The following is a 12,868-nucleotide window of genomic DNA, read 5'->3' as shown; positions in this document are numbered from 1 at the left end:
AATCAGGGACGACACTTTCCGCCTTAACTAGATTTTCATGTAGAAGAGACTTTATTGAAATGAAAAATACCATAAAAGCCGATAGTGTCGTCCAAGATTAGCCTGTGTGGACTGCACAGGCTAATCTGGGATGACACTTTACGCACATACATTAAGCCCCGTTTTCTCAGAATGCGTCTCATATGATAATTCATACACTGAAAAATCAACAAATATGTACAATGAAGGCTGGCCCTCAAGGGACGTAACTTTGTAAACAATTGTTTCACAACCAAAGCATGAACTTAAATTCAATAAAGAATCATGTTCTAAGGGATAAATCATGTTCTAAAACTCATCATGAAATCATATTCATAAACTCATCATGAAATCATATTCATAAACTCATCATGAAATCATATTCATAAACTCATCATTAAATCATATTCATAAACTCATCATGAAATCATATTCATAAACTCATCATGAAATCATATTCATAAACTCATCATGAAATCATATTCATAAACTCATCATGAAATCATATTCATAAACTCATCATGAAATCATATTCATAAACTCATCATGAAATCATATTCATAAACTCATCATGAAATCATGTTCATAAACTCATCATGAAATCATATTAATAAACTCATCATGAAATCATATTCATAAACTCATCATGAAATCATATTATTTACATCAGCATCCAATCATGTTCTTCACGTTAACACATAATCATGTTCTGAAACTCAGCATGAAATCATGCTCTTTAAATATCGGTTCATATTTATTTTCAGGATCCAGTATCATTCGCATGGCAATAACAAAATGTGTTAAAACTCACTTGATGATAAACTACTGACCGTAATGCCCAAAGACGTCAATCAGCTTGTTATCACCCTCTGATGCTTTGGATATTTCCTCTGAAAAATAGGAACTACCGTAATTACTCTATGTTTTCGGACACTTAAAAATAATAAAAAAAATTCGTGTCCGAAAACTAAGATACGAAAACATTTCACAAAATACAGGTGTCCGAAAACTAAGAGTCGAAAATCGAAGTGTCCGAAAATAGCGTCAATTGTATCAACCACTACCGGTAATAGCACGCACTTGTAAAATTCCATGCCGTATAGTATAAATTACAGTTATATATGTGTGCACTGCATTTCAAATAATTTTAAACGCTTAATTTATTTGACAGATAGTTACTACAAGGTTGTACTTTGACCAATAAGTTCAAAGATGAGCATGTGATGTACCGATACTCGCTAGTACGAACCTGTAATTAACGCAATAAAAAAGCAAACTATGAATTCTTTGTTTTTTCATTTCCAATATTTCTTGTCTAACACCTTCCATTGTTCGTAAAACTTGCAATAGGGTGCACCAAATTTTGAAACGTTAAGTATTTGTCACAGTTATTTTACTGAGAATGGGTAGTACCATTGCGGTAGATAATTGAACTGCTTATTGGCCCTACCCCTGGTAATTGTCATAACGCTTATGCTATCGGGCGAAACCATTGTTTAATACTGGTTTACAAGGTTATTTACCCTATAACACAAATGTAATGGTCCGTTGCCCTCAGGCATGAACCTGCAATGTTTTATGATGTTAAGCCGGTTGTAAAACCCCGCGATCGAAGTGTCATTAGATATCGAAAACAGGACCGACATTTGTTAAAATAGCGCTGTAAAACTAATTTTTCTAGTAAAATTCATTTTAATTAGTAATTACTTACCTGATATCATATGCTATTTACTCCGAAGGATCGTAATTCATCCGGAATTTTCTGTCCGAGGAATCCCACACTTTTCATAAACCCGTCAGGTAGGTCAGAACGGTCACATAGTGCCGTGTAGCCGTACAACCAAAACGGGACATTACCCAGAATCCACTCTTATTCCAATAAAAAATATGAAATATTAGACGAAGAGCGGGGTGGGAGGTGGGACTTACCGATATCAGGTAAGTAATTACTAATTAAAATGAATTTTACTAGAAAAAATTGTTTTAATAGCTTAATTACGTTACCTGATATCATATGCTGACTTTGCAGCCGAGGCGGGAAGGTTCGCGAAAATCTCCCCATCACAGCGGAACCCATATCTCGGGTTCTCAGCTAATCTTCGTTATTACGGTATTAACTTAATTCACAGATAAGCGTAATATACCTATGCCGTAGAAGATACTACGGTTTGTGCAACCACAAGGGGGCCCCAACAAATACAAGTTGTCCTGTTGGCACTCCAGAGAACGAAGATAAAAAGATGAAAAAGTGGTCTGATTCCTCCAGAAAGCAGCTTGAAGCACGTCAGAGAGTGGGGTATGATTAATATATGCCCACGAAGCCGACATTGCTCGTAATTCATGCTGTCTAATCTTAAAAAGGGATGAATCCCTTGAAGAAAGAGAAGAGTAAGCCCTATTTATAGTCGAGGCTACCCAATGGGAAATAGAAGCCGCAGACACATCGCCCCCCCCCTTTTAAGGGAATGAAGAGTCTCTTGCAAGAACCTCGAATAGCCTTAACTCTACTAAGATAGAACTTCAAAGACCTGACAGGGCAGAGGAGTCTATCTTCATCTTCATTACCACAAGTTCTAGAAAGACTTGGGACCTTGAAGGGTTTAGAAGCCATTGAGGGGAGTTGATTTTTAGCAAGGAATCCTGGCTGACACAACAAGGTGACAGAGCCATTGGAGGAATCAAAATGAAGATGGCTTTCTTCGATAGAAAGAGCATGAATTTCACTTCTAGGTTTGGATGAAGCCATGGTAAGAAGGAAAACGGTCTTCCAGGTTAGGAACTGTAAAGAAGCCTGATTAAGGGGTTCATAGGGAGCTTTAATAAGCGATCCAAGAACACAAGCCAAATCCCATTTGGGGGTAAGAGAACGAGACACAGGACTTTTAAGTTCCATGGCTCGGATCAGTTCCGAAATGGCTGGGTCAGCACAGACTTGTGATGACTTACGAAAAGCCAAGGTATGCGAAAGCACAGATCTGTATCCTTTGATGGAGCTAAGAGAAAGTTTCTTATCATCAAAGAGATAGATTAGAAAATCCGCTATGCGTCTAGCAGAGGGATTGAGGGGATCAATTTTCCCTCGAACACACCAATTAGAGAAGAGTTTCCAGCGAGCATCATAGACTGCTCTGGTGGACTTTCTCCTTGCAGAGGCAACGAGCGTTGAAGCCCCGACAGAAAAGCGTTTCTTCTGCAGGGATTGCCTGATAACGGCCAGATGTGTAAGTGGAACATGTCTGGATCCAAGTGAAGTCTGCCTCTCTGAGATAGGAGATCTGACCTGTGCGGGAGTTCCCTGGGAAATTCGCACAGGAGACCGAGAAGGTCGTTGAACCAGGATCTCCTGGGCCTTCAAGGGGCTATCAGGAGGATCCGGCAAGAGCTCACACTGATTTTCAAGATGATTTGGGGAATTAGAATGGGTGGGGGATAAGCGTAAGCGTCCAGTTGATCCCAATCAAACGAAAGCGCGTCTACCGCCCACGCTGCTGGTTCGTACACTGGACTCACATACAGAGGAAGTCTGTGGTTGTCTCTGGTCGCAAACAGGTCGACCAGTGGATAACCGAATGTGAGGAATATCTGATTGGCCACTTCCTGATGAAGTGTCCACTCCGATGGAAGTAACTGGTGTTTGCGAGACAAACCGTCCGCCAGGGTGTTGAGACGACCTGGTAAGTTTTTGGACAAGAGAGAGACGTTTAGGCTCTTGCAAAGAACAAGTAATTTCATTGTTTCCAGATACAGGGAGTGAGAGTGTGTACCGCCCTGTTTCTGGATGTAAGCCACGACTGATGTGTTGTCTGTCGATACCATCACACAGGAGTCCCGAAGATGGGGTTCCAGGTGAGCGCCCCAACCTTCCATGCTCGCATCCGTTATGAGATGTAAAGACGGTTGCGGGGGAAGAAGCGGTACTCCTGCCAACAGGGTCTCCTTGTCTAGCCACCATAGAAGGTGGGGGACTAAGGACGGAAGGATGGGAATCTGTGTTAGCAGATTGTCTGGAGACCATTTCCATCGAGCTGAGAGATAGTGCTGAAGAGGATGTAGGAAGAGACGTCCCAACTGCACGAAGTCTGCTACAGCGCTCAGGATACCGTTGAGTGAGAGGAAATCTTGAGCTGTGATATGAGATTGGGACAGCACCCATCTGACCTTCAAAAGGAGGTCTGATACATGTTGCGGTGAGACCCTGACCCGATTGATGTGGGTCAGAAAATTCCTTCCCACGAATATGAAATCCTGAGAGGGAATGAGGTCTGACTTGGCTACATTGAGAAGGAGTCCTAAAGAGAGGAGCTCCTTCCAAGAAAACTCTAGGTGTAGCAGAAGCAGTCGATGATCGAGCTGGTGTAAGAGCCAATCGTCGAAATACTGAAGCAGTTGAACCCCGTGTAAATGGAGGTGTGCGCTCACTGCGGCCATGAGTTTGGTGAAAACTCGTGGAGCTGTGGCCAATCCAAAGGGCATCGCCCGAAACTGGTAGACCTGGCCTCGAAAGGAGAAGCGCAGGTACTTCCGGTAGTTGGGATGGATAGGAACATGGAAGTATGCATCTTCCAGGTCCAAGGAAACCCCCCAGTGCATGGGTTTGATGGAGCGCCGAATGAAGGCAGGAGTCTCCATCTTGAAAGTAGGTTTGACTAGAAACGTGTTGAACACTTTAAAGTCTATTACTGGTGTCCAGGAGCTGCTTTTCTTTTGAACAAGGAAAAGGCGACTGTCAAATCCTGGAGAACAAGGGTCGTGAACCCTTTCTACCGCCTGTTTTTCCAGGAGTCCGAGAATGGAGTCTGGAAGTTGTGGATGCGGAGATACCAGATCTATTGGGACGCGAGAGAGTGGGGGCCTTTTTTCGAATTGAAAAGTGAGGCCTTGTGTGACAAGAGAATGAACCCACGCGTCCGAAGTTATTTGGAGCCATCGATTTGCGAAGTGCATAAGTCTGGCCCCGACTGGTACCTCCGGCATCAGAGGTTGTGGCGGTAGAAAGGGGTATGACCTAGGGCTGACCTTTAGGAGGTCCACCCTTGCCGGAAGAAGGATTAAATGACTTCTTGTCCGCATTGGGTTTGCCCTTTCTCCAATTTTGGTTTACAGAAGGCTTCCGATAGGAAGTTGTTCTGTTCTGAAAAGGAGGCCTATTTGTGGGCTGACGTGGAGCAGACGGAAGCTTAGTAGGGAAACTGTCCCTTTTAGCGTTCTTGGCCGGTGGGGCTCCTGGGGGCTTAGAAGCAGGGCGCTTAAAAACCACAGGGCGCTGGCCAGAGTTGCTCCTAGCTAAGGAGGCATGTATCTGATCTTCACGATCAGCAGTAAGTGCCGACTGTATCCTCCCTCCGAAAAGAGACTCTTCTGTTAGTGGAGCAGTTCGAAGGGAGTTTACGCCTGTTTCCAAAAGGAAATTATTGGGCAAGGAAGAGAGGATGAGGTCTCTCCGAAGCCTTAACATCTCAGACATAGACGACGCAGCATTGTGAGATAAACACTGCGTAGTACGTGAAAAATGTATCAACAAGGCCCGGAGCTCCTCTGGGATTGAATCAGAGAGCTCCCAAACCAAGTCTAAGGCTGTGGCTGCCATGAGATCTAGCTGGTTAGCCAGACCTATGGAACGGCGTTCTCTCAGCTCCCTATTTTCCAATAGGGAAAGAGGGACTGCTGTATGGGTAGATGATGAAGGCATGGTAAGTGACAGCTTACTAATGTCAGCATCAGGAACCGGAAGTTTGGAAAGGTCCAAACCGGTAGCAGGGTCGGGTACCGGGGCCTTATAACTTTTCCCGCCATCCATCTGTTTAGGCTCCGTCAGCTCCTTAGGGGCTTTCCATGGAGATGGCGAAGGCTTATTGGCTGGTTCAAGTGACTGGAAAACAGCCATTGTGGAAGAGCCAATAGGAAGGCGTAGATCCACTCGGGAAGTAGCCTTACTTATCCTGCCAGGCTCTCGTCTGCGTGCTGACTGTTCTGTAACAGTAACCGCAGATCCTGTGAGAGACAAGGAAGGGCGGAGGCAGAAGTCCTCATCTAAGGTATTGAACATAAGTTTGTATACCTGATTGATGGAGGCCAAATAATAAAGTTCGGCCTCATTAGACTCCGAACCCGCCTCAATCGAACCGTCTGCGGGAGCATTGGATTGATTGAAACCAGTGGATATAGAAGTAGGAATAATAGATTCATTCGCTTCTATCATGAGAGAATCGTTTTCCGGCACCATCAAAGATATAGCTGGTGAGTTAGGTCTCTCAGAGATCAAGTCAGCAGACTCACTTTGAATACCAGAGGTCGCTGGTAAAGGATCAGTCGAAAAAGGGACAAAGATTCCCGGCGACTGTTGGATCCACAAAGTATTGGGATTTGATGGTGTAGCGGCAGCCCCGGGTTTACTTCTATGCAATGTGGAAGAGACCCGTGGGGCTGAAAACGCAGCCGAAGTGGTTAGATTAACCCCTGTACCTTGAGCCTGATATGTATGCAAACTAGTGTTTGAATACAAATTATGCTCAGTGGTTGTAGGAACGGCTGAAGTGTGTGTTGAGGCCAAAATAGAGGCCGACACACGTGGAAGGGTGTCAATAGATTCCTCAGAGAAGGATCGACTAGGGGACCTAGGAGTCCGAGAGCGCCTAATAGAGGAAGGTCTATGTCCCTTATCCCTGCGATGCCGAGACACTGTTCGGCGGCGCTGGGAATGATGTTTCCTGATCGAACGTCTCCCCGAGCGCTGGCTTGATCGCTCTTTACGAGGCAATCTACGCCGAGAAACACTCGGTGAGCGTGAACGACGTCCCCTCCGATAATGATGAGGGCTATTTGAAGTAGACGATGAGTCATACGACGACCAGCCCGAGGTGGAGGAGTAGCCGGAAACATCAGACACTACACGTTTACGTCTGTGACTCACAGTAGAAACGCGGCTGCGTCTACCTTTGTGGAGTACTGACAAGGTAGTGTCAACATCTACGGTGACCGGAACGGTCTGTGGCACAGACCGGTACCCGGTTAACGGATCGGTCATTACATGACCGGACCAGTCAATGACCGGTTGACCGGTGACCGGACCGGTCATAGCATGACCAGTGACCGGACCGGTCAATGACCGGTGACCGGACCGGTCATAGCATGACCGGTGACCGGACTGGTCAGTGACCGGACTGGTCAGTGACCAGTGACCGGTTGACCAGTCATAGCATGACCGGTGACCGGACGGGTCAATGTTGACCGGTGACCGGTGAAGTCTCCGGACCGGTCAACTGGTCATTCCCGATAAACAGACTGGGCAAATTTTGTCCGGTATCGTCACAGGGTAAGGACCGATGCCTGGCAGCTACTGGTGGCATATGGTCAAGATCGTGTGGTGAAAAGTCCCGACACACGGAACTTTCCCTACTTTGATCTGAACTATTCTTGTTGTGTCCACGACTCTTGAAGGGTCGACGCTTGATGGCCCAGGTATCTGCAGACCAATGCTCACAGAAAGGGCAGCAGTTATCCTGGGTACATCCTGCACACGACAGGCAGCTACCATGGTTGTCCCATGCTGCCCTTATGTGTCCACATGAGCCACGTGTTTGAGGCATATTTTGCCTTGAACAAACAAACAAATACACAAAACAATACAGAAATACACGGATATATATACGGAGAATGTTTTAACGCAAAACAAAAACTTCTCTATTCTGTTAAACAGAAGAATCCAGCGAAACAGAAGCAACAATTAAGTCAATAACAAAAATGTCGGCCTTTGTATATCGCATCCGGAATAAGAGTGAATTCTGGGTAATGTCCCGTTTTGGTTGTACGGCTACACGGCACTATGTGACCGTTCTGACCTACCTGACGGGTTTATGAAAAGTGTGGGATTCCTCGGACAGAAAATTCCGGATGAATTACGATCCTTCGGAGTAAATAGCATATGATATCAGGTAACGTAATTAAGCTATTAAAATAAACTGTCCGAAAACTTAGAGACATTAATTATTGACGAAAACTCGTGTGTCCGAAAATTAAGAGTCACGAAAAATAATTATTTTTGCTAAAAACAGGGGTGTCCGAAAATTTTGAGTGTCCGAAAACGTAGAGTAATTACGGTATTCATTGTTATTCATCATTTACATCCAACCTTCATCTTATAGGAAAGTCTTGGCCTTATGAGAATTTAGAAATTTATACAAAAAAATGAAAACTAGAAAGGAATCTGAAGGGAGGTTCCTTAAATAGAGGTTGAAAAGAACTGTCCCAATACAGAAGTCACGGCTACATGTGTTCAATGAATTTATGTACGAGATATAGAGATATTGAGGTTTGCCACACAAAACATTAACATTAATTTTCTAAGAACGTAAGTAAGTCTGAGTTATGGGAATGAGTCAATGACATTGAATGATGATCCAGAATACATTTGTGAAGTTTCAATTTAATATAGGTAGTAGTCACAGAGATATGTACTTGTTCAATGCAAACTTTTACCTGAATTTCAACTTCAACATTAAAATTTATAAGGGCAAAAGTGGGTATAATTGTTCTAAAAACTGGCTAGTCAAAGTTATTGGTCTTGGTCAGTGACTGTTCATAAACAACCTCAAAGTTTTATTTCAACATCTGTCATAGACATATAGATATATAGTTGCTGTGCGCGTCTTATCCTGAATTGACTTTTGTATAAGTATATAGGAGCCATAATTCTGCTGAATTGTATGTGACTGCAAATATGGTCCTTGGTCTGTGACCTCAAAGTGAAAATCTGTAGTAGAAATAGTGATATGGAGGTGTTTTAAGTTTACCTTAACAAAAAAACACCAAGGGCACAGACAACATGGATGAGTAGTCATGCTGTTACTATTTGGTGAAAAGTCCAGCTAAAGACACAAGCAGCATTATGTAAATAGGGCGCTAGGTACATGTAGTTAAATCTGTTTGTATGGTGGAAAGTTAACACAGAACATATTTTTCCTAATGTGGGGAAAGTGCCTTGGCTTTACTTTTAGGGGAACAAATATTGACAAAACTGAGAAAGGGGAAACATATTTCCAAGGTAAACTAAAAATTTGCGAAAAATTGCATGATTTTAAAGAATTTATGTTGGGGGAAGGGGCCTTTCTCCAGGAGGAAGGGGCCTATATAAGGCACTTGCTAAAGAACTTAGAAGGAAAAAAGCCTAGTAGCATACACTTCTCTTGTTAACTTGAATCACAGAAGAAGGAAAAAATGGTGAAACAAGTTTTTTCTGTACCAATCCTCACCAGATTTCTGCTGCTTTCAAATTGAAATTCAAAATTTATTGAATTAGCAATCAAGAGCCTTGCCAACTAAGCTGGCCAGGATATGCTGGAGTATTGTGCCAGAGATGAAGTACCATAATGTAATGAAAGTTGTAATGTTTTTAAATGAGTCTCATTTTTGGAAAAAGCAGCTAAATGGATGTACGTAAAATGTCGTCCCGAATTAGCCGTTGCTAATCTGACAACACTTCGCCTTAACTGGATTTTCATTTAAAACATACTTCCTTGTAAAAAAATCCATAATTGTGGACAAAGTAGCCCTTGATTGGTCTGTGCGGACTTCACAGGCTAATCTCGGACGACCCTTTACGAACATGCATTCAGCCCAATTTTGCCAGAACAAGACTCCAATGTTTAAACCTGTCAGTGAAACCCGTCTGGGGCGGATGTGTCCTTCCCACTCCCTGACGAGAACTCTACGACAGTCACCCTCCCTGTCTGACTGGTGTAGGCGACAGATGAAGTAGCGATAGTGCTGGATGTTAGACCCTTCCAGGTGTACGCTCTTTGACCAGATGTCACTGTGGATGTAAAATAACGAATTTCACTCAATAATCCCTACCAGTTAGGAGAATACCTAGTTCTTCTTGAATGCTTTGAGCCTTTATGAGTACATATGTACAGCTCACCGGAGGGTTAGCAACTGGGAGTTAGATTATTGCAACTAGGAAAATACATTTATCAATAAATCAAGATGGCCTATGTTGCTCACACGAGACATGTTAAAACAAGACTGTGCAGATTTTGTTATGTTTGTGCAATAACTGTGGTTTTAATCAAAAGTTTTTCCTCTGTATGACACAGATCTGATATGGTACAAGCCAGTATTAGAACAAATTGAAGTTTTTACTAAAACAAATACACACAAAAAAGTATCCACGAGGATAGAGCCAATTTAAACCCCAGAAGCAATATTAGAACAAAGTTAGATTCTTGAGGAACATCATATGCTGTTGCACACCAAATATTATTAAACAACTTACCCTTGGGGTTTCAAAGAAGAATATTTTTTAAGGTATTTAGTACATGAAATTATATAAATTATTCGACCCCTGGGGTGGGGAAAGTTTTAAAAACATGTGCATGGTTTGAATAAACTAAGCTCAGGACACTAGAAAATGTTACATGACAACTACAAACCACCAGGCCTTACAGTTTCAAATATATTTTTTTTTAGTTTTCACTATATCATTTAGTATATGCACATAAGGAGAACAAGTAAACCCGATGATGGGACAATTTTGACCCCTGAGTTACGATTCAGGACAAGAAAAGACATAAAAGTAGACCAATATAAGCAAACCAGTAAGCCTTGTCGTATCAAATGTGGGGCACAAAAATTAAATAAAATAATGACAAGCATACATAACCCCCAAAAGGGAAAAAGAAACACTGACAAGTTTTAATCAAATGTTACAGACCCTTCCTCAGAATGCTCCTCAGGGCAGAATTTGCTCTCATTGGGCCTCCCCATCTCACAGTGCAAGATCACAGCGCGGTGAGGGTCCCAACCCCCGAGCTCTGGGGTATCTCCTACTAGGCACACAGTCTCACCCGGTCGCGTCTTTGACCGTACCCTGAAAGGTTTCGTTATACCTATCTTACTTTGTATACAGGCTTTACCATTTGAAGATATAATGACTGGCAAATATATGCACATCTTACTGCTAAAGTACCTTAATGGGAAAAAAAATTAATAACTTATGGCTGTAATATGAGCGCTTGGAGTTTCATCTTCTGTAATAAATACGTGGGACACAAATGCACAGCTTTTTTTCATATTTCTGATTTTTTCATACAAGATTTCACAATATTTGCAACATTCCATCAACAATTTACTATATTTCGTTTTCATTTTGAAAGGAATCAAGGGAAAATCAATGCATTGATTCTTATATCAGATTGTGGTGTACATCACAAAGATATTCAACTATCTCCTGGGCCTCAAAGGGAAAAGTAGATACCCGCTAGTTCCAACCTGAACTGAATTGGTATAACTTAGGTATAAACACTGCCTACCAGAAGGTAGCAAAAAAAGAGTTGCAATTGTGAACCAGGTATTGAAAGGTAACAACAATTGTTTGTGTTACTTGTTCATAAATTAATAAAAATACAAACCTAAAATTCACTTCACACGACATTGATGCCATGATCTCGAAGGCTTCTGTAGGTGAACAGTATCCAGCACCAGATGTGTTTGACTAGGAGAGGAAAGGATAGGCACTTTTACCCAATGGCTGCAAGCTAGGTACCCAATGGCTGCAAGCTAGGTACAAGTGTCCGCATCATAAATATTCCATGAAAGAACCAGTGCTCACACTGGCTTTCGGAAAATAATAGCCATCATTTTTTTGCTAAAAAAAATAATAGTCAAAACAGACGCGGACTTTTCCGCTGAATGGTAGTGAAGGCAAAAAGAAAAAACAACAATGAATCTCATTTTATCTTTGTTTTATCAAATGTATATCTATTGGATTTAAGTTATAATATATATATTTGAAAACAAGCATATCAGTTTCATTTTCTTATAAAATATTATCATGGCTTTACAATAAAGAATACAAGGTTGTGGGTGTGACTTAACAAACCAGACATCAGCTACAGTTACCCACATATATACTTGTATTAAAGTACTATAAATAAAATAAGAAAACTGCCCTATAAAATTGTTCAATTTTTAAAGTCTGTCTAGGTGCAAGTTCTGGTTAGTACAATACGAAATATTGTCAACCAGACCATCCGCAACACCGCATATGTATTCGTCATTCTATAAAAATGTTTCTGAAACTCTGAAGTCATGAAAAATGTTGGTTTGCTATTAAAGCAGTAACAGAATTTAATTATGAGCGAGGGTTCTCATGTTTATGATCACCATTTAAGCACAGGCACTCAGCATTAGTTGCTACCCCCCCCCCCCCCTGCTACCCTTCTCCCCCCAGCTTCTACCCCGTCCCAAAACCCTCAAAATTTTCCATTTGTTAGGCAAAAGATAAAAATACAAAAAGTTAGTCAAAAGAATTTTTTTTTCTGTTACATATAAGTAAAAAATAATTTGACAAACTTTTTGTTGTTGTTGATATTTTGTAAAACAACTTGACATTCATCTCATGCCGAGGCCTGAGTGCAGAGTGTGGTTTAGCAACTAAAACATTTTATCGTGTAAGTACCTGTTATCGAACAGCACCTATTATCGAACGTTTTGTTTTGGTTCTGTATGCACATGCGCAAAAGTACGCATGACGTCACATTGATAAACAAATGGTCGCACATGAAGTCCATGACCTACTTGCCTACTTAGCTTGAAACAAATGCGCCGAAAACAGGTTTAAGGAATGCATTTATTGTTATTTACACCGTTTTGTGTGTTTTTTGCTAATACTTTTTGAATGCATTTATCAAAACGTGCATTTACACACCAAAAAGCATATTTCCGTTTGCAATTTTGATTGCAGCAGACGCAGATTTTTTCGCCGAGTCCGGGTCACGTGATAGTCATATGACTATGTATATACTGGAGTAGTATTTATGAAGTGTCGGGTAATACATGTAGGTCATGTTTACAT

General features: G+C 41.8%; 1 protein-coding gene across 2 annotated transcripts in view; it reads right to left on the bottom strand.

Moving 5' to 3' along the window:
- Window positions 1-12,868, bottom strand: part of LOC127838555 (glycerophosphocholine phosphodiesterase GPCPD1-like) — a 67,597-nt gene that overhangs the window by 54,109 nt on the left and 620 nt on the right. Inside the window, exons 2-5 of one of the 2 annotated variants that reach the window (XM_052366371.1) lie at window positions 11,424-11,506; window positions 10,727-10,882; window positions 9,666-9,826; window positions 849-908 (exon numbers count right to left, since the gene is read on the bottom strand). In XM_052366371.1, coding sequence (XP_052222331.1) covers window positions 849-908; window positions 9,666-9,826; window positions 10,727-10,882; window positions 11,424-11,455 — 409 coding nt within the window. In that variant the 5' untranslated portion in view covers window positions 11,456-11,506. Of the gene's footprint in view, window positions 1-848; window positions 909-9,665; window positions 9,827-10,726; window positions 10,883-11,423; window positions 11,572-12,868 lie in introns of both variants that reach the window. The other variant, XM_052366372.1, reaches the window with a different exon arrangement.

The sequence above is a fragment of the Dreissena polymorpha genome, chromosome 7, assembly GCF_020536995.1.
Source record: "Dreissena polymorpha isolate Duluth1 chromosome 7, UMN_Dpol_1.0, whole genome shotgun sequence".
In the NCBI taxonomy this organism is placed as follows: Eukaryota; Metazoa; Mollusca; class Bivalvia; order Myida; family Dreissenidae; genus Dreissena; species Dreissena polymorpha.
Note: the sequence above shows the minus strand (reverse complement) of the source record. Positions and strands in the feature narration are given on the sequence as shown.